Source organism: Pyrgilauda ruficollis, unplaced genomic scaffold (genome assembly GCF_017590135.1).
Source record: "Pyrgilauda ruficollis isolate IOZ18807 unplaced genomic scaffold, ASM1759013v1 scaffold2, whole genome shotgun sequence".
Lineage (NCBI taxonomy): Eukaryota > Metazoa > Chordata > Aves > Passeriformes > Passeridae > Pyrgilauda > Pyrgilauda ruficollis.
Genome location: NW_024519206.1, coordinates 23,437,921 through 23,464,348, shown reverse-complemented (window position 1 = coordinate 23,464,348; position 26,428 = coordinate 23,437,921). Strand labels below are relative to the sequence as shown.

Sequence of the window (26,428 nt, the reverse complement as noted above, 5' to 3'; positions counted from 1 at the left end):
CCAAATCAAACCATTTTTACTTGAAATCACTACAATATGAGCAGACATAACAGGCTTAGAAACAGGAGTTATCAGAGAGTTAAGCAAGGAAATTGACTTAGAATTTGCTTTCTGTAAGAATTTGACAACAAACTGTAGACCTTGAGCAATGTAGACACAATGAGCAGGCTAGAGTATGTATAAGAGTTACAGGTCATAAAACTACACCTGTAATACAGCTGCTTTCCAGCTGTGGAAAACAACCACTAAATTGCACTTTAATAAAAAGTCAGAAATTAAAAGGCTCAAATTACATGGAGTTTCAGTTTGGATGAAAACAGAAATCTGGATATTTCACCACTTTGACAGAGGAATCAAAGCTCAGTATTATGGAGATATTCTGATATGCTGTCATACTTCACGGGCTCTGTAATTTATTAATTTGGCCATGGAATATATTTAGCCAAAGGCTTTGCAAAGAAGCTCGCAGTGTGAAGGCTGCACGAGGCTCTCTGAACCCTTTAAATACTCAGTAGAGCAGTGAATCAAGATCTGTTAAAAGACAGGCACAACTGCCCAGGCCATAGGGTGAGACTGATATTGCCATTTAGCAAATTTGAGAAAGGTAAGGAAAAGGACTAGATTTTGCCACCAAAAAGGCCAGACAGAGAACAACTCCAGGGTAGTGTCCTTCCAGACAGAGAAGGACACTGCTCCCTGACATGGAGGCAAACTGTTAAGTTGCTGTATCATCTCTTAGTAAAACAATAGACTGAGTCCTAAATGTCACATCAGAGTGGCTGCATCCTAGGTGGCAGAGAGCCCAGTATGTTCTCAGAAAGTGAAGGACAATAGCTTCTGTTAATAAATACAACAAATTAGATATACATCAAAACAAGCCTTCCTAACTATGGGAGAATTTTTTTCCTGTAAGATGAAGAACAGAATCCTGGAAAGAAGGGGTTTTTTTCACAGAATTTTCATAACCAGTTTTAAAATCTAAATACAAAAATAAAACTTTAAAGTTCAGGTATTTTCCTAAGATAACTAGCAATAAATAAGAGGAAATTATGTTTCAGATTTATAAAGGGCAATTCCATGGAGGAAAAAATTATATTAAGTCAGGAAAAAATATATGACCTATTAAAATCTTTTATTGCACCTGCACAATAGAAGAAATTGCACATAAAATGTCTTCATCTGCAGTTATACAAGAGATCAATTCCCCTATTGTGTTCTAAGATCAGTGTCATTTTTTCTAATCAATGCAATATGCTCCTTAAAAATACTTAACTGGAAATAGATCAATAGATATAAATATTCATTTATTCTAATTTTTTCTAGTATGACCTACATACTCAAATACATCAGCAGAATAAAGATAGTACATAGTTCCACGCTTCCCTAGTCTGTAAAACAGTAGTTTACTTGCATTTTATTTTGTCTTTTAGTGACCTCTGGTGGTTATATTCAAAGGAAACTGTTGTTCCCTCCTTGCTTGAAAAAAAGAACTTAAAAAAACCCCAAAACATTAATTTTTCAAAGACAAATAAATTAAAGGCTTTTGGCATGCATTATATGAAAATTTACTTTGGCCTGTAAAATGAGGTTGAGGTTTCTTTTCTTTCCTAAAGTTTTTCTGCCTCTTTAGAGATTAATGCTACTACTATTTATAAAACCATTTTCACAACAACAACAAAAATGTAATGGTACAGATTCAACCTCAAGGATAGAGAAACTATCCTTAAATAAATGTCTAAGTGGGTAGAAGGCAGTAGTGGGTAGAAATAAAGAGTTAGCTTTTTAATATGCAAGGGCCAGCAGCGTCAACCTGCATGAGTCTCTACCGGGTCCTGTGCTGCTTTGAAAGTACAAAAGAGATCACAAGTAAGTGATGACTGTATAATGAGGTAACAAAAAAAACTGCAAAGGGGCCATGACTGAGTGATAACAACTGGAAAGAAAGCTTGATATAAATAGCACGGTACATATATGGAGCAAAAATAATTCCAGAATCGCATATTCACAAGCTCTCAATTGCCTTTTCACACTTGGGAACAAATTTAGGAGCGAAAGAAGATCACTTCTATTTAATAGGTCAAAAAATCAAGCAGTTATCAAATCAAATTAGAATGTGCTAGGAATGGAAGAGGAAAGAAAACACAAAAAACCCTACCAAGAGACAGATCTCCTATATCTTCAGACTGTAAGACCTGGATCACAGAGTGTCATTTTAGATTATGTTGTTCAGCTCAAGACATTTGATTCTGACATTTCCTAAATCACAACAGGCGCCAATAAACTTTACCTGGAGCATCAGGTGGCTCATATGAGAGGATAAATTACAGCATTATATTTAATTCTGTATATAATGCTGATAGAAAGGTTTGCTTTGTGGTGGGGTTTTTAAAGGATCATACACTATAAAATAGCTGACAGTTAACAAGAATGCTCAACCAATCCGCAGATTCCTCTGAAGGGAGCAGAGGGGAATACATCTCTAGATGAGAAATTCCTAAATGACTCCCTCCTATTTTTCCTAGAAATGAACTATTGAGTTTTGTGTACTGCCTACAGTTGTTTGATTTTACATTATATATGCAAAAATAAATTTGAACACATGAAAATATTAGAATTCAATGTTTTTTCCCCTCATTCTAATTTTGTGAAAGCAATAAAATATGTTTTTGTTCAGAGATATTACTTTGAGAGAAAAAAAATTGGAATGAATGTCATTAAATAAAACACAGTAGATGCATTTTTAACTCAGACCTGTTAATTTTTTAAAAATTCCTTATTTTCGCAATTAATATATATAAAAACTAATTTTAACAAACATAAAAATGGGGCCAGGAAGTTAAAATGAAAGTTAATTTTCCATTCTAGTCCTTCAGTTTAAATGTCACTGGTCTTGGATTTAACTTGGTTCCTGATGTATATACATGATACTTCTAAAAATGCTAAATTCCTTTTGTGAATGACTTATACGTTCAAATAAAAAAGCACTGGAAACATTTTGAACAAAATAATATTACAGGTCAATGTATAACTGTGGCAGCAACTCTCTGGCCACAGAGAGCAGCAGGCACAACCTTCCCAGGCATTGTCCTGGGGAAGGCTATGAGAAGATCAGAGAAAAGAATGATGAAAGAATGATTCTTATCTTCACTTGCTGCACCTGTTGTTGTGAACATGTGGAATGTGTTGTGGAGATTTGTTTACCAAAGGGTGGTTTCTCAACTGGCCAATGGCGATGGTGTTTAGATGGAAGGACCAATTGGGTCTACCTGTATCATGACTGTCTGTAAGGGAGATGGGTTTCTTAATAAGTACAGAGTAATAAAGTGATTGATCAGCCTTCTGGGGATCATGGAGTCAATGCCAATTACTACCCAGATGGGGGACTGCGGCGACATATAACTACTTCAATCTATTGCTTTTAAGTACAAAAGCTGACTCGGATACGTGTTTTCTGATGGAAACTAGGAAGCTATGGAAATATGTTTAGCTATTGCTATGTTTAGCTATTGCTAAACATATTACTGCTAACCACCTGAATAAACACCTGAAGCCAAAAGCCATATGGACATCTCAAAATTACTTTTGAGTATTTTAACTTTAAAAAGTTAAATATCAGAAAAAATCTGCCACGTAAAAGTGCATACTTAAATTATGACCTGGAATTCAATTGCTGTGAAACTGTCAGTATTAAAAGACTTTTACCAAACTTCAGTGACTGTAATATAGGGACTTTGGCCCCACTTTGGAACTTCACAAAACAAACAGCAAACACTAGGTAACAATAATAATATTTTGAGTTCAGCTTTCACTACAGAATGGCAACATTAATGGCAACATAGGAGGATAATCACAATCATTTCTAATATTCATTAAGAAGAAACCAGAGGTACCTAAACCAGCGAAAACTTCTTTAGCGGCATTTCCAAAAGAGTCAGGTATTAACTCCTAATTGTATTTTCCTGCACCAAATCTGCACAGCACACAGGCATATTTACAGCTTGTGTTTAGCAGTTTGGGTCTTACATTCAAACACCCACTAAACTGAAGTTCTGGCTTCACCTTATGAAGAAATAATGTCACATTCACACTTGAAACAGACATTAAATGCACATTCTGTCAAGATTTTGCAACCTGTGTGCATATGTCACATGCAAGAAAAGGACAGTAAGACACTTCATCTAACCAGTCTCCTGTTTAAGTCAACTACTGACCATGTAATATCAAACAAGAACTAAAAATGCTTTTCTTCTCCAAACAAAATTACTTCCCCTTCGTTACACACATTCTTCAAGAACTGTGAGAAACCTCAAATTAATCCCATGTCAATAAATTCTTTTTTGAAAAAAAAACTCTAAGAATAGTTGTACTATTTTATACTAATTACAATAATTACATTTCAGGATAACCAAATGTGTCAACAGTTTCTTTTTCCACATGCACAAAAGTATGACTGTGACTACTTGATTTTATGAAAAGGAGAGAAAAATGCTACTTTTATCACTGGGTAGTAAAGTTTTATCACAGGTTAGTAAAGATTAGAACCACAACTGCATAGAATAAGCTTGTAAATTTATACATTTAATTAACTGATTATATTACACTTTACACATATGAGTTAAAAATAAAGCAGGGGTCAACACAAAATACACTGTGAAAGTTTCTGATGAGAATAATAAAAGCATTAAAAAACTCCCTGCTGGGAAAAAAAAGGAAAGTTACCTCAGAAACAGGTACATTTTCTTCAAGTTCAGATGTGTGTGATGCCAGTAAACCAATCACTCGAGCAATGTTTGCACGTCTGTGTATCAAATAAATATTTTGTAGATTCAGGAAATATATTTATAAAATACTACAAAAACAATTATATCTTGTTTATATTCTACACAGGTTGCTAAGGGCAGAAAAATTTGACATCCTATTTACAGCTCAGATTTTTTTCTTACTTCTGTTTTCTTTGTATCAACAAGTTATTTCAGTGTTTCAGCCCAATTTAGCAGGAAATATATGCATAAAGACATTTCTTTTCTCTGGCTCTGAAGTGTGAAGCTTCATTAGTTTGTTAGGATTACTAAAGTCATGTTCATGTTCAGTTTTTATATAATACAGAAAACCCCTACAGATAATTTAGACTTTTCAGGACAGCTGACAAAACAGAAATTAAACCTGCATCAGCAAATCAGTTTTCAATGTTTCATTAACATGGAAAAAATTGGAATAATAAAATCAACGTTTATGAAAAAAACAGCAGAGGGCACTATCACATTGAACTATTCCTGACAGGTATTGGGGAAAAGAGAGTTACTATTATAGTTCTTTTACTCTCTTGTGGTATGGAGTTATTCTATTCAGTGATTTTAAGTAACTCTACTTGATACACTAAGTTCTATGTTATCTACATAAAATTTTAGAGATTTTTTATAATCTTTGGTGCTGTAGAATTAATATATTAATTCAATGCTGTAAAAATTCCATTTTATATCATCATACACCCAAGCCAGATACCACAGCAGTCTGACAGGCTAAAAAACTCCTCAAATAACCTGTTAACAAATATCTTTAATAAAATTCAGTGACAAGTCTGTATTTGAACATTTTAATTTAAAATAGTTGTTACTTACATATCCCAGTTGGCAGCTGTACGCAACTGCTGTATCAATATAGGAAACTATAGTTTAAAGAAGACAAATAAACCTCAGTGAATTTCAATGATCTGATAGCTCCAAATGATAAACAAGAAATCAAAGTATCAGTAATTTCATAAAAATGTATTTGGATAACATTTGCTAAGAGAATTTTTTTGCTAAGAGAATTATCACAGACAAATACTGCAGATACTGTGCAAACACTGATTAAAGAAATAAAAATAAAAAAGCCCAAATGGAAAAATATTAATATTTTTCTATATTTTTGCCTTAAACTAAACTATTAAACATGTACCTGAATGTCAGAATTTTTTTTAATTCTGAATAATACTATTTAGAGAAAAAAAGTCTTATTCTTTCACTTACAAGCACAGAGATCATCGTATAGTTATTTTAAAACAAATTATCTATTTTTTATTATTTTATTATTATTATGTTTAATTATTATTTATTTTTAAACACATTATTAATCATAAAACAAATATTAAATTATTTTGTGAGTCTGTACCAAAGTAGTTGGCAAATACCAGAATAATGAATGTTAACATAAATAATCAGATATTTAAGAACCAAACTGCATAATTACTAACTAATTTCTAAAATGTTCTGTTAATTGACTATTCAGTTACTGGATTATTGCTCCCCTTCCTCCAAATACTCCAGTGATAACAGAATACATCTTCCATGCTATGGCATAAGACCTACCACTGCTTCCAACCTAAATGCTCTTCATCCAGATTTCTGGTAGTGCAATTTTGCCTTTAGTATCTTATATCCAACAATAACACGTCTGAGCTTTTAACTTAGGTACCTTACTACAAATGTAAGAGAGCAAAGTAGTTTACTTCCTATTAAAAAAAACGAAAAGTGCTCATCCTAGGGTAGCTTCTGTAATATCTTTACATAAGGATAGGGGGGAAATAAGTATGTTTCTCTTCCGCACACGCAAGACTGGAAGAAATATGTTAAATCACTGTGGAGCATATTAGTAAAATTGTTTGTCTGGTAGAAAATGGTTTTTGAAACGTGAAACCCCAAAACAGATCCTTCAGAGAGCATGGTCACTCTTTGATGGCCAGTTTACTTAAAATTTTACTGCCAGTTCTTTAGAAAGCTTTCTTGCTATTCTTTACAGACATATGACAAAATAAATTAATTTAATAATTCATGCATGAACTCTTTACAGTATCCTCTGCCACTTAATGATTTACAAAGACTAACTTTTCATTATAAATTTTTTTACACTCTTTATAAAGGTTACTTTTTACCCCAACATTTTCCTTAACACAACAAAACTATATGTAAATGTATGTGAAATCTAAGACAAAGAATTAGCTTTCCTCAGCTCTTTTGAAAAACCTAACATGTAATTTTTTGATTTTTTGGGTTTTTTTTACTTTAATCAACATCATATTTTTATCAGTACACCACTGATTTTTTCAAATATAACTAAAAGCAGCTAATTTTTGATACAACGGCAACTATGTAAACCATGCTGATTACTTCAAAGCTTTATTACTTACAAGCTGAGAGCTAATTAGCCTGTTTGCAATCTCCTTGTGGACAACCAAAGTGCACAGATAGTACAGTAAGTTCAGTTTAGAACGTGCTGCTCCTGTATTCTTCTCGCTGGATTCAAGCAGGGAACACACTCTTTTCACAAAGTTATTCCAGTCCACATCTTTCATAGAGGACAACTTCTCAACTAACCATGAGAGAAGAACAAATAGTTAAAGACAGTGGATCTTTAATAGAGCTTCAGCACGCTGCTAAGTAAGATCACCATGAATAAGCAAGTTCCAAAGTTTGAATCTAATTATAATTTTAGGACTTAAAATACTAAATGTTAGAATTCATGTCTGAAGATAACAGAAATCAAAAAGGAAGCAAGAAGAGAAATAAAGGATAAAAATTCAGCAACTAAAGCCTCAAAATAGTTTTGAAAGAGTAAACCTGCTAAGTCCTTCATTTAATAAACATTTATTGGCATTATATTTAGGAAAGGTAGCAGTTGTCCTTCATTATTACTAATTCTTAATAAGTAAGTGCAGTTTCCTGTAAGCAAATTTGAGGCAAAACCTAGCGAAAATCAGTGAAATCTGCTCACAATAAATAAACTGAAAGCACATATAATCACTCCTTCAGGTAGGTATCCACCTATCTAAGCCTTAGCAAATGAGGACATGGATGACTTCTGAAAGAGCACAAAGAAATCAAGTCACATGAACAATTAAGATATACCCCATGGTTCAATTCATTGACCACTGCACATGAATTGAGATTTTTTTCAGACTTCCTTATCAGTCTCAACAGTTAACTTCAATCTAGCAGCCACACATTCCCTCTGTTTTGGTAGTTATTTATTAATAACTTACCTGATACGCTCCAGTATAGACTATTTAAAAGCATGTTTTCCGACTTTTAACCCAGTCTACACCTAAGTAACACCTTCTAATGCAGGTAAATATACATTAGCAGAGGTGAAAACAGGTTTGGTTTTCAGGTATTCATTTAAATTTTTTCATATTGTCTTTAATCCTTACTGACAAGCACTCAAATTCAGTATCTTCAAAAAAAATCAGAATGTTATCCAGAAGAAAGCTACAATTCTGAAAGCATTACAACCATAAAAAATGATGAGTTAAACATACCAGAACATCAGTGTGATAACTACTTAAAGGTAATATGAAACATAATATTCTCCTTTCACAGTGGAATCTGATCATTTTTTGATGACCAAATTAAAAGTATTTTTGGTTACAGTATTGACTGGGAGATTGAGGGATGTTGTGTTCCTTTCCATATATAAAATTTCTTCTACAAATTAACTCTTCAAAATACGTACTCTATAGAAAGGAAAGATGAACTCTTATGCCTAGGAAGAGGAGCTATGTGAATTCTAGAAGGGCTACATGTCTGGCTGATGTCCCTCTTCAAGCACAGTTCAGTATTTTTCTTAAAAAGACTAGAGCAAATGTTCCAAGGGAACAATTGTTACGGTCATGACAATGAGCTGACTAGTTTTCAGAAATATTTCTAGACATTGAAAATTAACAACAAAAATACAAACCCCAAACAACTTCACATTATCCTTTTGGGCATGAGTGCCACAACATTCTGTGATTAAAGGTGGGACTGGCAAGGCTGCCTAGAATTGTGGCTGATCAACACTGCACATTTTAAGATCTTGTTGCCACTTGCTCGTCTGCATTTGTCAAATTGTAATATATTCGGTTGAATATTTCAGTTTAAATCTCTCAGCTGAAGAAAAATATCCTGGTTTTCCCACACTAAACACTGATGACTGCCTCATGGCAAAAGTTTTGATCATGGCCTTGTAACTCAAGAAAGCAGAAGAGAAAGGAATATAATTTAAGAGTTTGTACTTGCAAAGGCTACTCAAAATTGGTCTAGCTAAAAACATTGCATACACAACAATACTTTCAGAGTAATGAAGAGTTCTGAAACTGTGACCATGTATAATCTACAAGGGGAGGCTACAGGTCTTGAAATAACGAGCTACAGCAGCACATGCAGAGCTTGTTAGAACCTTCAGCAGATCCATACCTGAATGTGCTGGTATATGTAAAGTTTTCGGGTCAAATCTAACTGGTACTTGCTTCATTATCTGGAAAAAAACCCAAACATATCACAACTAGTTTTAATACATTCCTAGAAAATCTCTAAGTAGTTGAACGTGAGAATACAAACATGCAAAATTTGCACAGGATGGGTGTACATGCTACTGCTCATTACTGAGGAATTTTCCATTGTTTTCTGGTATGTATTTTCTTCCAAGCAAATATCTGAGATTTAACTCTATGTTTTTATATAACTATATTGCTAGTATTTCCATTTAAGTGATTTTTTTAAAAGGGATTACAAAATCAGAGGATTTTTTCAGTTTACATTTTTATCTTACTTGTACGCAAGAAAAATACTTGCATTTGGGTTTCAAAAGCTACGAAAAGGAACTATGCAGATGACAGCTCACAAAATGTTTTAGCAATTTATTTCTGTACAGTACATACATGTATACACTAAACCACTCATGAATATAAAAAGTCATATTATCAACAGCTAATTGTTCACAAGGTATAGGGATTTTTTTGCCTGCAAAACCATCATTTTCTTGTAGATCATGAAATTGGATGAGTTCTCAGTAATTGAACATTTGAGTGTGATTTTCATATCTTTATTAAAAGATCTTAAAAAGGCAACTGTGTAATGGAATTCAGGCTTTGACAGAAGAAGTCTAAGCTAAAGTAGAGAGCTATTTTCTTAAAAAGGTCTTCAATTCCACAGATCTGCAGAACACAGGGAAATTTTACAATTTAAGCTGACATTTCAGCTCTTGAAATTCTGCCAGCATCTAGCAAATCCCTTTCCAGGAGATTAAATTGCAAGCTCTTCAGATTTACCAGGTGTCAGTATCATCTTTAAGTCTGAAAAGCAGACTACAGAGTCATCACCAAGCAGGCAGTGACTCTGATTGCATGTCCTTGGAACTCAGTGGGCTATTTTGCACTAATTCTGAGTCTGGCACTGCATGGTAAGGAGATTAGTCTACATGTGCACATCAGTATGTGCACCTACCCCTAATCTCATCTCTTGTAGTAAGAAGAGAAGCAGTGAAGGACTAGGGCTTTGTGTCAGCGTCCCGAGACAGACTGAGAAATTAACAGTGGTAGCAGTCAAACATATAATTACCTTTAAAAGTCTCCACTAGGAACAATGTCTCTCACCCCAAACATATTAAAAGAATATTACTTGCTAGTTACTTATCTAGCTATGTAAGATTGTTAGTTTTTGGCAAGTGTTAAGAAATCCATTAAAACAAACCAAAAGAATTGTTAATACTAAAGCAATACAGCAACTAAAACCTGTAAGACATTCCTAATGAGCTTATATGCTCACTTCCAAGGAAAAATCTTGCATTCCCCACATCAACAATTTACTGAGTAAAGTTGTTAAGACTGCTTCATTTTTTCTGGCACAGAAACGAAAGGAAAAAGGGGCTCTTGCCTATCATTCTTTCTACTAATACATCTACCTATCAATACACATTACATTGCCATTGCAGTGCAGAGCAATGATTCTTATTTTTTTGCTCTTTACAGTCAAACCTAAGTGTGGATTCCCTGCTCAGGAGACTTCTTACAAACTATCAGCACATTAGAATCCGTACAACAGAAATAAGATGGACATTTCTTGCAACTTCAGGTGTTCTTTAAGAGGGAAAATAAATTTATGTTGAATAGAAACATTATCACACTAAAGAGTAACAAATGTTATTCTGTAATTGTCTAACTTCTAATCTAGAAGGCTTCATAGATGGCTTTGTTTAGAGTATAACAATCCAAAGTTTTGTGTTCATTTAAGTAACAGATATCAAGGCAAGTTATCAGAAAACAAATCTACAAAATCACTGAACACAACATTTAGCAGCTTCTATTTCTTGTAAGATATTATTTAATACTATTATTCAATCCCAAAATAACTCATTCCTCCAAATAAGCAACACAATAGGATTATAAAGACTGCCAAAAAATTGTATGAGATCTAGCCAGATAACTGGGTGGAACTGCTTTAAAATGCGAACTATAAAATACAGGAAAGGAGTTTCACCCTGATTAAAAATTTATCTGCAAAAATAGTCTCAACCACAAATTCCTGAACTGGATATTTTATTCTGATATACCTTTGCATTGTCAATGATTGGTGTCACGACAAGATCAGATTCAGTGTAAATGAGCTCTTTCAATTTTGACTCCATATCCTGCTGACTTGAGCACACATTTTCAGCCTAGAAGAAGAACAAAGTTTTTTTAAAAACTGTTTTGTACCAAAAAAGTTAATCATGTTTATTCACAAAATATTTCATTTCAACATTATACCAAGCTGTCTGGCCATGGAAACATATTCTAACTTGCTTTTTATTTACATAATAGCAGGTAGGACCAACTACAAATTATGATAAGAGAAACATATTGGAAGAAAAAGCATTAGGTCAAAATGTAGACTGAGAAGAAAGAAGACAACTTGTCTTGTATGCACTAGGGTAAAAAAAAAAGGACACTAAGAATCTTGCTTAACTTCCAGCTCTGAAATTCTGCAAATATTTTTTCAAACAACTTGCACACTTAATAATGGAAGGATGCAAAAGAAAGTTAACTTTGCCACAGACTTCAGGCTAATATTCTAACTGTAGAGATACCATCATCCCTCAATATAAACTTTTTACTCACTTTTTTCAACCACGAATCTCCTTGTGAAGAATTTTTGATTGGGACAGTAGCAGCATCACATACTTCTACTGCAGAGTTAGTTCTAGGTGTGGGACGAGAACTTCAACAAAATAAAGAAAAACATAATTAAAAACAATAAAGACTACCGATTAAGCTTCATTGCAAACTACTTTTTTGTTGCTCTTTTGGAACATTCATGTCATATAGCAAAATTTCAAAGCAGACTAACATAAATTACACTATGTTCTGCCTGATCCATTAACTAAACACCAATTTTCTGTCTTAAAATGTGTTCTGACAAGGTTAGGATTTCTTTGCTGGTTAGAAAAGGAAAAATGATATTTTGTTGTAATTATTAAGTGAATGTAATTTGATTATTTTCTCAGCCATAATGACTGTACAAACGGGAGCTAAACCATTATTGTCTTAACTCCTAATAAAAGAAACATACAAAGCAAATTAACTTGACAAAAACTTGCCATTTATTTTATGCTATTATCTTCTGACACCCAAATTTTGGCTAAGTAATGGGAATTAAAAACTGCCTAATTTTTGTGTATCATTGTGAACTGGGTTTACCTTTTGCTTTTCCTTTTTAAAATCTTGTCTGCTAATTAGAAAATGAGGAAAGGAAAGACCAGAATACTGCAAAGGTGCAATTGTCATAATGCTGCTAGTGAATTTGGGGTTTATAGTACACAATAATTTAAATTAAAACATTTTAAACCATGATTGGCAGGCCTGGAAATAGTTAAATCCACAACTTCAAAGGAACATGTTTTCTGGATTAGCAGAAAGTAATAGACACATTTAGTTGTAAATCAGATTTCTTTATTAGAAAAAACAACTAAACTAAAAATACAAATACCAAACAAAATTAAAGACCCTCAGAAAATCAGTGATCAAATTATTAACATAACTGTTCTCATCTTCCATCTATTTTCAACAGAAATTTAAATTTAAAGGGAACAATGAAGGAATGCTAAAATATTATCTACATAAAAACATATGAAATATTGGTAAACACATGAAATTTATGATAAAAAATGTATAAGGATATGCTTGGAATTATAGTTCAGAAACAAAAACAATCCCATGATTTCTAGCCAGGAGGCTGGACAAATGATTCTAAGTTGACACATGCTTCCAAACATATAGATTTGTTAAACATATTTTTTTTCAAATCAATTCAACTAATTTGCTTTTATATATGTTTAAGATACAGATAATAGTACCTATTTTTTCAGTTCTCAGATGATTTCTCAGTTTAAAACAAGAGATTGCTGAATCAAACTACTTAAAATGAATGAGATCTATTCCATTTGCACAAGTAGAAGAAGCCATTACTGTTAAAAGCTGATTAACCACTCCAGCAGCTAATTAAATTCTGATGCCAAGTGCCAGGTAAGAAAGTTTCTTTCATTTCAATGTTCTAATACTTTACTAGACATTACATACACTGCTTTCAGAAGTTATATCATCGAAGCTAAGAGAATTTCAGAACAGATTTTTAAAAATTTGTTTGCATTACATTTCAGATTTTATATTTAATGTAACTATAAATAAATTAAATTGCTAAAAAATATTATTTGGATCACATTTTTAATACCATTGTAGCCTGCCTACTGAGCAGCTTGCTAAATCAAATGCTACTTGAAATTACTAACGATATATGTTTAGCTGTGATGATAAAAGTTATAAGTGAGATGATAATTAATACTTTATTAAAACCAACTGAAGTAACTTTTGTACACAGTATGATGTACAAAAGCCCTATTTCAGGACACACAAAAAGCTTAAAAGAATATTTTCAAACTGGAATATTTCTGCTTGATGTTGACAAGAAAAGTATTTCACTAGACAATCCTCTTGGCTTGAAAGCTAGTACAAAGTTTCAGAATCAGGCCTCAACTAAAACAAATCACTGTTAAATCAATCATTGTTTTTTACTTAATACACTCGTAGTCCTTAATAGACTCTTACTAACACCTTGCAATGAAAAGCTGCAGGAAGAATTTATTAACAGATGATACATTGAATGCTTATTCTTATGCATTTTAAGCAATTGTACTCCGAGACAGAGACAGAGAGAGAGAGAGAGGGAGAGAGAGAGAGAAAGAGAAAGAGAAAGAGAGAGAGAAAGAGAGAGAGAAAGAGAGAGAGAAAGAGAGAGATCTAAACAAATTTTAGATCAGAGCTTTCTGTTTGGACAGACAGTTAAGTAATCAAAAGTTTACTTCCAAAAATTAGAATAATAAAGTCATATAAACTTTAACTACACACACTGCTTTTCACAGCTCTTCAAATGTATTTTAGTATTTATTAACTGGTAATAGAAAATTTAAAAGGCAACACAGACATTGTGTTACAGTCATAATAATAAAATATTTCAAGAGACAAAAACCAACACCAAACATACAGGATTACAAGGAGGTTTTCATACCTGAGAAGAAATATGGATTCATTTGATTCACCATCAACTACACTTTTGGGCCGCAATTCAGTCTGAGTTTCTACCGAAAAGAGAACACAAACTTGCATTCAGAGGTTAAAATCAGATAAAACATAGGGAGTAAATATATTGGTAGGATTGATAAAATAGCTTAAAAAATAACATAATGAGCAACATTACCTATTTTGAAAGAATTGCATGGTGGTTTAAGACCTGCCCTTGAAGATGACGGGTTATCTGTATTTTCATGATCATCCACTGACTCTTTGGCACTACAAAAAACTGATGACTCTGTGTCTTCTCTGCTGTTTAATAAATGATATTAATTACAGATTTTAAAAAAAGAGGATTGATTATTAAAAGAACATTATTATATCCATTATCTGTTGCAATTGTTAGCATACAGTTTAGCTGTCATTCCCTAGAATTATATACTCTTTAAATATGTGTTGCACACACCTTTTATATTGGTAATGACAATGATGAAAAATAAGTTTACAGCAAATAACTTTAATATATATATATATATAAAAATAAATATATAAAAATATATATATATAATAAAATATTAAAAATTCTATCATTAGAACTTAAATGAAAGACATTAAAAAAGTTAAATTATTACCCCATAATACAAGAGATACCAAAGAAATACTAAAAGCATTACAGACATTTTAACCTTCACAGGAAAAAGTCACAAGATACCTATCACCTGTAATGAAGTCTGTAGCCAAGATTAAAACCACGTTTTTGTGTGTGTAATGATTTACTGTCACACTTGAATGCAATTTTATTCGTTTTGGTTGTTTGGGCATTTTTTAACATGTCCTTGTATTATTCACATGGAACTGGGTCAGAAAACTTTAATGAAGGCTCTCCAGGATATCAAATATTAATCCAACCCACACTGTGAAGAAAATAGATACATAGGCCTCACAGCTGGAAGAGAGAGTATTGAGCTTCCTTGCATGTCAAGCCAATGTTTTAGATTTGTCATATTTGTCAGTTAGTGCATACATCACCAGATATTTCAGAGGCCTTAGAAAAACCTCAAGAGTATGGTCAAATAGCCCAATATTTCTAGAAGATCAAGGTTCTCTCTGAAAATTCCCCAAAATTAGCACTATCAGGATGTTGACGTAAATCTTGCTAAATTTTTTAATAAAACCTTAGTTCACAATATAAACTTTAAATACTAAAATTTTTTGCAAGTGAAAGCAGTAATAAAACTAGAAGACGAAAAGCTGTATCTCAAACTGTAAGAAACATTAATAACAAAAATACTGCAGCACTGGTACCTGAAATAGGTATTAAATAACATGAGAGAAAATTTTGAAGTAGGTATAAAAAAAACCACTCAGAATTCTAAAAATATTTTGACATTAGTTCCCCAGATTGGAACCTGAAGTATCTTTCAAACATTTATAGCAAAATTTAATAAAAAACAATGCTAAATGTCCTAATTCAAAATAAAAAACAAATAAAGCAGCAAGGTAACAGAAGTCTAGAAGAAAACTAACTTTTTAATACATAAAAACCATTTGCACAACAGGTTTGTGCATTTCTGCATATGCAGCACTGCAGAGTATTAAATATTTAGAAAAAAATCTCTACTATTAGATTAATGCATCATGTCATAAGCAAAGAATATGGGTCAGCTGCATTTGCAAGATTATAAGGCTGAACCACAGCTCTAAGATGCTGCACTGATAGGCTTCGTGAGGCTCTAAGCCTAATGCATAAAAACAAACAAAAAAAATTTACTGACCCATATTTATAAGATTTTACAAAAACATTTAAAAATTGTAAGTCAGATTCATACAACAATATTATGTAATATATAAATAAAAATGAGAGCCTTTAGCTTAGAAGTGAATTTCAACACATTCTAAGGCCAGCAGGAAGGAGTCAGTTGAAAATGAATGGACAGTGCAATACACTAATAGGATATTACAATTCCTAAACATCCAAAACCACCTACTGAATGGTGTAAAACTCCATTCATTATTTCATGAAAATTCTAGGAAAAGTTCAAAAGTTATAAAATGTACAGACAATAAAATATTTTTGCTTATATTTACTAAGAGAAATCTTCCTTGAACTTTCAGTACCTCAAGCTTGTGCTCTGTCTATCTGCAGAACCAACACCACAATGGCTAAGGGATCCTTTCCAGAATGGATGCTGCAATAGGTCTGTCCAATTCAGCCTTTGGAAAAGCAACAAACAAATTGTAAAAGCAGTGGCTAAGTACAACTCCACAGGGACATGCCAAACTAGGTTTTGAACACAGTGACGCTACAGAGCAGTTAATCCTGTTGTTTGCTGTTTCTTGAACAAGTAAGCTTTCTTACAGGACAAACTTTTTTGCCTTAAATCATAATGGAAAATTCACACAACAGAGGTATAAGAATGAAGGAAGCTGCAGAGTCAATCCCACATGTAAATTATCTGACATACCCTAAAACTCATAGCTCTACATTATTTAACAATGGAACTGTATCAGGTATAAGTTAAAGCCTAATGAAATACATGTGCACTTTGCTCTGGAAAAGCAGACATGCAGTTCTAAACTGCCTATCATTTTGTTACAAAGTTACCTATTTAGTACCAGGTACAGAAACAAAAAAAAAAAAAAAAAAAAAAAAAAGATGCATTTAATGAAAATATTAATTCTATATATCTTCATCCAAGAAAAAGCAGTTTGCTCTTTTATATGAGGGATTAAATTCTTTTTGCACTCTTTGTCATCTACAAAATACTATACATACAGTATCATAATAATTATTTTCCGCAGAGGTGACAAAGTTGAATTAGGCAGTTTACCTTTTCTGAGGATCCTTTTGAAGTAACCCATCAAGCAAACTGATGAACTCAGCAGAAGGTCTGTGAAAAGCAGAACCTGTAAAGAAAAGCACTAAAGATCAGTATTGGACAGCAAAAACAATCATCACCCAATGTAAACCACACTATTATCCACACATCATGCTAAGAAAACTTTTTGATAGTAATTTAATCTGAAAACAAATCGCAATGTATAAAGAATCTCAAATATACATTCTCTGCATTTCAAAGAATCCTCAAAAAAAAACCACAAAAAAACCAAACCCAAAACAAACAAACTACTAATGCTCCATCACCAAACTAATTTTTTTATAATTTGTAACTTTAAACAAAAAAGTGCCCTCCAATTATCAGACAGCCACCAGGAAGAAATTAAGTACAGCTAAAATCTGCTTAAATTGAAAAAGGGCCACTAATGTGTAAGGATCTCAGTGAATAACACTGATGTCCAGAATGACCAAGATCAAAAATTCTACCCATTCCACACCAGTAGGTAGATTCAGTGTTAACAATTAAAAGTAAATTATTTATGTCACTGTAAAAAGGGAAGCAAGCATTCATCACTAACAGGGAATTATCACAGGAAGCCATTGCTAACATTCACTTTGGACAACTAGTTGATTCCTGCAACCAGCCTCAGAAGAAAAAGGGCAAACCAAAGCTTTAACTTTCTAAGTATTACTGTGGCTTGATCCATTAAAGAATAACAGAACCCTACTCTCTGGTCCTGGTCGCAATGGATCTTCAGATAAAATCTTTTCAATTAATTCAGAACGGCTTTCTGACAGGAATGGTGGTTTTCCTACAAACAAACAGAAGTGTATTTCACAGGTTAGGCAAACTTCAAAATGGTTGTAAGGTACAATGATTTATCATGAGCTCATTTTCCTGAGAAAGCATCCAAAGAAATAAACAACCTCAGTCTGAGTACTATTTATCAAGTTTTCTTGTCAATTTAAATTCCAAATCTTTGATTAAATTCTTTCATCATGAACAGCAAAAGAAACAGACAGAAGAAGCACCAAAGATGGCTTGATGGAGATAACCATGATAGCCCTGTATGAATCAGACATGAGACAACAGGAAAAGACAAAAATCTCAGTATCTGTGTTACTGCGTTGATCCAACAGATAAGGGTTTGGCTTAAGGTTTAAGAAGGCTGCAGTGTAATTCTCTTCTGTGATGAAGCTTCCTTGTAGCTGAAGCTAATGGGTACTTAATGGGAAGGGAACCAAATTACTCTGGTTTTACAATAGTGAGGCAGTTTTCTCTTTCAAAGGTTGAAATAATGCACACAGAGTTTAATACCAAGGAGATAAAAACACTATACCATCAGAATTTGAGAGCTACCATAATTTCAAATAATAGTATTAAACCCTACATGTTGGTTAGTATTGTTGTCAATAGGACCACTTAACAGTATTGTTTTACCTGATCATTGGATAAAGACACTTTTATTTTTGTCTTTTAAGCGCAGTTAGTATGTTCTTCAAGAAATCTTCAAAACCTGCCTCAAGTTTTTCTATGTCCTAACTTCCCTAGAAAGTTCAGAAGAATTTACTCTGGGACCATAAACTATGTTTCCATTATCACAGATATTAAATAGATTTACAAACTTACAACCTGAGAACATTTCATAGAGTAAACATCCCAGGGACCACAGATCACTGGCTTTGCAGAAGTTGTCTCCCTTTATTGCTTCAGGAGCTGTGTAGAATGGAAAGTCTACAAAATACAGAATGTATAATTAATGCACTTTGATTCTTCATTCAGCATTCTTCTTTTTCAACATTTTGTCTCCAAACTTCACCAAGCTATAGATTATCTTCACTCAACATAAAAGAAAACTGAAATAGCAAATGTAAGTGGTTTCCAAGGAACTTCTCTGCTATACTTTCACTGGATTACGTAGGATTATATATGCTACTTTGTTGTTTATTTCACTTCAATTACCAAACTGACTTGTGCTGCACTTTTCAAACATAGTGATTAATGCAAAGAATTTTTTTATTTGCTTTAAGAGCCAAGCAATTTGAGCAGAATGCTAAATCATTCTCATGTGAGTAACAGAAATAATTACATTACATTAGATTTGGAATTTCTTTTTTTTAAAGCTATCCCAAGAAATAAACCTTCACAAACTTAGTAAACTCTCTTACAAAAAACAAGGTAGCTAGCCAATGAAATCACTGATCTAAACAGTTATGGCTCCTTTACCATTAACACACTATTAAAACATCACATATCAAATTATAGCAGCTTATTCACAAATCTCTTTTGTTTAATACAGGAATAAAATATACAGTTCCTATTTCTACAGTACTTCCTATCAGGTCTCAAAAATCTCTAAAGAAATTACGCTAACTCAGTAAAAATGCCAATTCCATAGTCCCTTAAAAAGTTTATTTTGGGTTTTTTTCTTCTTGGGTTTTATTTTTTTAAGTGACAAAAGGTCATTACCATACCTATCAAAACAGTTCTGAAGAGCAACAGGAAAGAGATTAGATTTCTATTTCTTCCTGAATAAAGACCTGATCTTGGTCTTACTATTTCCAGTGTGGACTTTCAGAAGGAGACTGCAAGGAGAGCTCTCTTTGTTCTCATAAAATATGACGAAGAATTCTGTTGTTTCTGATAAAAGTAACTGATATATGGGACATCATTATCTTAGAAACAGAGGTCTATGTGATGTTCCAAGGTAATGACTAATAAAAGATTCAGAAGATTAAAACCAAGTTTCTGATTTAATGAAAAAAACCCATAGTATTTGCAGTCTACTGCATTTTTATGGATTTGCCTGTTGAAACTGAAGCACAGTAACTTTCTCAGACTTTAAAATGAAATTATCATTCTTTAAGGTAATGAAAGAGTTGACCTCAAACTAGAAATAACCTAGACCATGTGCACCAAAAAGAACAATGAAAGTACAGCAGTGCAGTGCCCAATGAAAGAAGCAGCAGTTCTGTGTAGTACTTCCCAAATTTTCTCTCTGCTTTTAACTCTAACTTACAGGAATTTAGTTCCAGATCTTACAGAGAGCACTTCCAGCACAAACTTTTCAAAAGTCCATAAATAATTCCATAGCTCAATTTTTTTCTGAGACAAAACAGGACTAACTCTAAATAATTTCTCTTTATCATAATCACTGATACTCCAACTTTCATTCTGTCTCTTTGGTGTGAGTTAATTCTGGCTAGTAAAAATCTCGTACCTTGAACTATATTTTTAAAGTATCTTTGCAGAGTGTTTTCATTAATATCTTCACCTTCCTCAGCTCCAGCTAAAGCAAAAACTTTTTCCAAGTCTTCACCATCTGCTCTAGCCCGGCAAAAGCTACTGAATTTCAAAGTGCCAGACCCTTCCAGTAGAATCTATTAGAACAAACAAAATCCAATATGCAAGTATCATATACTAAAACTGAGATTTCCAACATAAAATGATTTATTATAAAAATAATAAAACCATTTAAGTACATAGAGAAGATCACTATAACCAAAAACACTGAAGTTTTTCTTTTAAGTCAATGCCAATACTATTTTTCTTCTTATAACCAAAAGTACCCCAATAGAGCTCTTAAGAGGTTCAATGTGCTCTTTTGTTCATTCATTATTAAATCTAAATAAAAAATTATGATACTAAAGAAAAGATAGTTAAAGTAGAGTAAAACTGCATAGGAAAATGTAAGTCTAGTAAAACCAAGCAGATTTATTTGAGGGGAAAAAAAAAAGGAATTTTCTCATTTTATGTAGCAAAAACTTTCACAGATTTTGTCCGATGATGATGACAGTTTTCTCTGGCCAGTCACTGCTTATTCTCGCAACTAAAAACTTCATAATCCCAAAAACCTTGCTTAGAGAAATAGCCCATTCAGCCAGAAGCAGGGGGCAGGGCACAGAAGAAGACTTAACTTTAGCCTTTTACTTTCTGTTGAAATGAGCACTCTACAGCAGCACTCTTCTTTGGAAGACTACTGAGTCATCTCCACTATGCTTAACTCATGTATTTTTAGTGCTTTTGGGTCCATAAATGACAGGAACCGAGTAGAATTGTGGAAGATTTTACCAAAGATTCAGAGAACTGCAACTTGATCACTTACAGATCAAGGTCAAAACCAATTACTATTAAGCAAAAAAATTTTATTATAGGCAGTTTTATTCTGGTGACTACACGAATTAAAAACAAACACAGACTTTAGCAAACCTCTACAAAAATTACAGACATACACAAAATGAGAAACTACATAAAGACTTGTATTTTTATACAGGAACAAGACGATAATTTCCATGGTATGTGCAAACAACATAGAAAATTATTAACAAAGGAAGTTTAGTTAAATTTACTCCATCATTAGCATTTTCTATGACTGCAAAATATTCTGCAGCATGATAGAATAAGAACCAATTTATGTCTCCAGGGATAGAGAACTAAAATCTTTCAGGAAATTAAACCAGTACACCAAATCAAAAGGAATATATCACATTGTATCAGATATATACCAAGTAAAAAAATCAATTCTATAATAAAATATTCAAGCTACAGACTTGTCTCTGGTTATCTTCATATACATTATAAAACTCAACTGACCTCACTAGTGAGGTAAGTTCTTGCAAATGGTAAAATACAAATAATAAAATAAATGCTGGTGGCATGAAAAGTAACATCCAGTGTCCCTATAGATAATACCCCTCCTCACCTTTCCAGGCTTCAATTCACAATAGATAATTCCATGCTTATGAATATGGTATAAACCAGTAACCAGGTCAATACCAAATTCTCTCACCACATCTTCTGGTAGACATTCATCCTGAGCAATGAGACATTCTAGAGAACCACCTGAAATACACATAGTCAGCAAGTGCATATAAAGAAGGGGTCACACAAGTCATGCCCAATTACATAAACTTCAAAAGATGTCAATCAAAAACCAGTGTCAGTAGATAGTAAAAATATTTCTTGATATCTAATAGTTACAAAATCTAAGATGTACAAAAATTATTTTCAATACTGTGAAAAAATTTTCATTTCATCTGGAATAAAACTGACTGCATGACTTCAAAACTACTTCAATATTATTTTACATAGGAAACAGAAGGGAAAAAGGAAATCCAGAAACTGTGTCATTTCACAGTGTAATAGTACTCCATGCTTTTATTAAAATTCCTTAACCAGATTCCTGCTGCACAAGTTAAAAGAATAAATAAAAAGAATAAATAATACCAACAGCAGGCTATCAACTTCTAAGAACAATTGCTAAAACTAAGGACAGACCAGTTAAACTGTTTCCATAATATGGCGTACAAAGAAAAAACACACAAAGAAAAAAAGCAGTGAAACCAGCAACACAGAAATATTTTGCATCTGATAACAGAAACTATCTTTCAGACTAGTGAAAGAAATCTTCCATATTTCAGAAGTATTTTTCAAGTCTCAACAATATTAAGAATAAATCCACATTCTAAGTAAGTTAGCTCCAAGACACTCACCTTGCAGCAAACTATAAAACTGCAAGGTGAAACACCTGATAATTGCTCAACAATAAAAGGCTGCCTGTCTAATAACTTAAATACGTAGCCTGAAGTTAGACTAAGCAAGTAGACCAAAGCTTCCATATCAGCCATTAAAATAGTTTTTAATCACTGAAAGAATGACCTGACTTTTTTTTCTCAGAACTTGTAAGTTCTCTTCTTCGGTAATTTTTCAAACAGAATTCTGGATAAATAAAAAGGCTGGGTGTAACATGGACTTTTACTATTAAACAAAATTTTAATTTAAATTAAAATCCAAAATTTAATTTTAAAATCAAAATTTTAACATGCATCACATGCATATTGGCTCACTTTTCTTTCCTCTCCATATGGAGGAAAGCATGCTGTCAGAAGTTTCAAACATGTAGTCATCACAATTAAAGAAAGCTTTACAAGATTCCTTTAATAAATTGATAAGAACTTATCAAAACTAAGTGAAAAACTTAATGCAGTTCTGGGTTCTCAGAGTTTCCAAATTACAATTTTAACATGGAAATCAAAATACTTATGTTGAATAGGAAAAAAATTTTAATCATTCACTTTAGCTGCCAAATTGCCCTTTGTATAAAAATTAATTTGAATAATGTTACGTCATTAGAACTGATTTGCTCCTTGATGTCTTTTAAAAGAGAATGCCAAAGTTGCCAGTCCTTAGAAAATTTCTCAAGTAATTTTTACTGAGCTACCTTCTGACTATTCACAATTTGCTTTTATGTTCCCTGATTGGCCTTCTCTTTTCAGCTCTTAAAAATCAGCATTATGTAACTCAACTAACTTTTCAAAGATGCATACAGTGAAGCAGAGGAGAAGCATGATTTCAATTGATTTCTAAAAATGTTTGCAAGGGCAAAACCACTTTTATATATAAACAGGATTCTCAAGTTAATAATCAGACAATTACACTTTTTTCAAAGATCTAAGCATTTTCTGTAGAGAAGCTGCAAGAAATCTCTTATAAATACTCATTCTATAAATGTTTGCCTTTGAGCTTATCTTACCTGTGCATAACTCCACTACAAGCCAGAGATGGTTGCTTGTTTCATACCATTCATAAAATGTCATTATATTCTTATGTGTGAGTCCCTGAGTCAGACGAACCTAGAGTGACATTTTTAAAATACTTAAGTAGGGGAAAGACATAAATGTATTTATATGGACTTGAGGCATGGGAACAAGAAACAGCACAATCTACTCTAGATTAGCTACCTATTCTCTTGCCTTTTCTAGTGCATTAACATTATTCTTCAAATATTTTAGTGTTACATGTATGTTGAGGAAAGATAACTTTCCTCACAGACCCTGCCCAACTCACCTGTTTTTAAAATACAGAAAAAAAAACCTAGTAAATTCCCAACTCAAAATTATAAATATTATTTGGCCTTCCTAGAAGGAAGAACTAGAAATCAGAATTTAGAGTCAAACTTGCACTCCTACTGTTTTTTTTTCCAATAACAATAAAAATGAGAGGTAATACAGCAAAAAGAAGTGAAAAGAAGATTTTCCATCATTCTTAATCTTATCAGACAAAGAAAACCATTCAAGAGACCCTGAAAATCTTTATTTCTAGAATACCTACATGACCCAATATCTACAGAAGCCTGTTTCTTGCTAAAGTAGTATGTAAGGCAAGAGATTTGTAAGGCCAATACACTCCTAAGAACAAAAAAATTCCCAAGAAATTATCTTTGAAACAATAAGAGGGAATATGAAACTGTATCCGTTTTGCATGGCAAGGTTTTGGTATCCAGGTGGGGAGGACTACAGGACTGGCTTCTGTGAGAAGCTGCTGGAAGCTTCCTCTGTGTCTGACAGAGCCAATCTCAGCCAGCTCCAAGACTGACCCACTGATGGCCAACGCCAACCCACCAATAATGGTGGCAGCACCTCCAGGATAACATTTAAAAAGGTGGGAAAACACTCCTGTTAACAGCAGCAGGGGAGTGAGAATGTGCGACAAAACAACCCTGCAGACAGTGCAGAATGAGGGGCAGAAGGTGCTCCAGGAGCTGGAGCAGAGATTCCCCTGCAGCCCCTGGTGAAGGCCAGTGAGGCAAAGCTGTCCCTCTGCAGCCCATGGAGGTCCATGGCAGAGCACAGATCCACCTGCAGCCTGTGGTGGTTTCCTAGAGCAGGTGGAAACCTGAGGGAGGCTGCAACTCTCTCAGAAGTCTGTGCTGGAGCAGGCTCCTGGCAGGACCTGTAGACCCATGGAGAGAGGAGCCCATGCCAGGTCGCTGGCAGGATGTGTAACCCTGTGGGAACTCACACTGGAACAGCCTGTTCCTGAGGGACTGCACCCCATGGAAAGGTCCTACATTGGAGCAGGGCATGAAGAACTGCAGCCTATGGGAAGGACCAACACTGAAGAAGGTTGTGGAGGAATGTCACCCATGGGAGGGACCCCACACTGGAGCAGGGGAAGAGCATGAGGAGAAAGGAGCAACAGAGACAGCATCTGATGAACTGATCCCACTTCCCATCTCCCTGCATCTCTGGCAAGGGAGGAGAGAGAGAAAATTGGGAGTAAAGCTGAGCCCAGGAAGAAGGAGGGGTGGAAGAAAGGTGTTTTAAGATTTGGTTTTATTTACTATTATCCTACTCTGGCAATAAATTCAATTACTTTCCCTAAATTGAGTCTGTTTTGCCGGTGAAGGCAAGTGGTGAGTAATCTCTCCCTACGCTTATCTTGACCCATTCACTGTACTTTCTGACTCCTGTCCAGGTGAAGAAGGGAGAATTTGGCGGGAACCTGGCATCCAGCCAAGGTTAACCCACTACAGAAACAAAATGTACCTACTGGAAAAATAAAATATTTGAACTGTATAACTGTATCAGTTGCCTTTCCAGACAGTATATTTAAAGCTTTTCCAAGGTTTTACAAACCAGAATTGATTCAGCTTAAATTATATTCATTCATCAAAAATAATTTCTTCTTGCTAAGCAAGAAATTCATTGTTTACTGGAAGTTACTGCTACCCCTGGATTTGCACAACTAATAACAAAATAAAGCAAGCCACCACATGTAACTATTTTTACAAGTGCACTAACACATCACAGAAACAGTAAGACCATAAACATGTGTTAATGCATGCAATCTAAAAACCAATAAAATTACATGAAGAAATATATATATTAAAAGGAGACTGTATTTAAAGAATAAGAACTTAAAATCTTGAGAAGCTGGTCCAAATGTAACAAACTCCATCTAAAGAAGCACATGGCACTTTTCTGTAACTTGTGCAACCAGAATTTTGTAGGCTGTATTTTTTTCCCAGATTTAGCAGGAAAAGAAACCCCATTACTTACCCAGTTTGAAACTCCCGCTCTCTTGCATTTATCACTGCAAACAATGGCGACAAAATTAATTGTCCCCTTTCTTCTTCCTTTATAAACAACTGTTGCATTTCCTCTTCCAATCTCCTCATACAAAACAAAGTTCTCCATGCTTTCGGATGTTTCACAGGCAACAGACTGGAAACATGGCATTAGTCTGATAAACAAATAAACCTAAAGAAAGGAGGAGAAAGGGGAAGCCTTCAAATGTAATGGCCATTCAAGTATAGTAGTCACCCTCCCCATTACCATGAATAGGGATTCCATATTTCCAAAACAATTGAATATAATTGATTTGCAGAAGACCTCCTCTCAGGAAATGTAATCAAAATTTTGAAAAGGTGAATTTTACACTTCCAAAGATCTTATTCAAAAAGTAACAGACT

The 26,428-nt window shown here is 33.6% G+C and overlaps 1 protein-coding gene across 2 annotated transcripts in view; it reads right to left on the bottom strand.

Annotated features, from left to right (window-relative positions):
• Window positions 1–26,204, bottom strand: part of ULK4 (unc-51 like kinase 4) — a 207,841-nt gene extending 181,637 nt beyond the window's left edge. Inside the window, exons 1-16 of one of the 2 annotated variants that reach the window (XM_041466458.1) lie at window positions 26,016–26,204; window positions 23,708–23,807; window positions 21,878–22,017; window positions 20,396–20,555; window positions 18,808–18,909; window positions 17,903–17,986; window positions 17,167–17,242; window positions 16,454–16,549; window positions 14,523–14,647; window positions 14,334–14,403; window positions 11,891–11,990; window positions 11,344–11,448; window positions 9,210–9,270; window positions 7,166–7,347; window positions 5,619–5,665; window positions 4,720–4,798 (exon numbers count right to left, since the gene is read on the bottom strand). In XM_041466458.1, the coding sequence (XP_041322392.1) occupies window positions 4,720–4,798; window positions 5,619–5,665; window positions 7,166–7,347; window positions 9,210–9,270; window positions 11,344–11,448; window positions 11,891–11,990; window positions 14,334–14,403; window positions 14,523–14,647; window positions 16,454–16,549; window positions 17,167–17,242; window positions 17,903–17,986; window positions 18,808–18,909; window positions 20,396–20,555; window positions 21,878–22,017; window positions 23,708–23,807; window positions 26,016–26,195 (1,707 nt within the window). In that variant the 5' untranslated portion in view covers window positions 26,196–26,204. The remainder of the gene's footprint in view (window positions 1–4,719; window positions 4,799–5,618; window positions 5,666–7,165; window positions 7,348–9,209; window positions 9,271–11,343; window positions 11,449–11,890; window positions 11,991–14,333; window positions 14,404–14,522; window positions 14,648–16,453; window positions 16,550–17,166; window positions 17,243–17,902; window positions 17,987–18,807; window positions 18,910–20,395; window positions 20,556–21,877; window positions 22,018–23,707; window positions 23,808–26,015) is intronic. The other variant, XM_041466459.1, reaches the window with a different exon arrangement.
• Window positions 26,205–26,428: the final 224 nt, after the last annotated feature.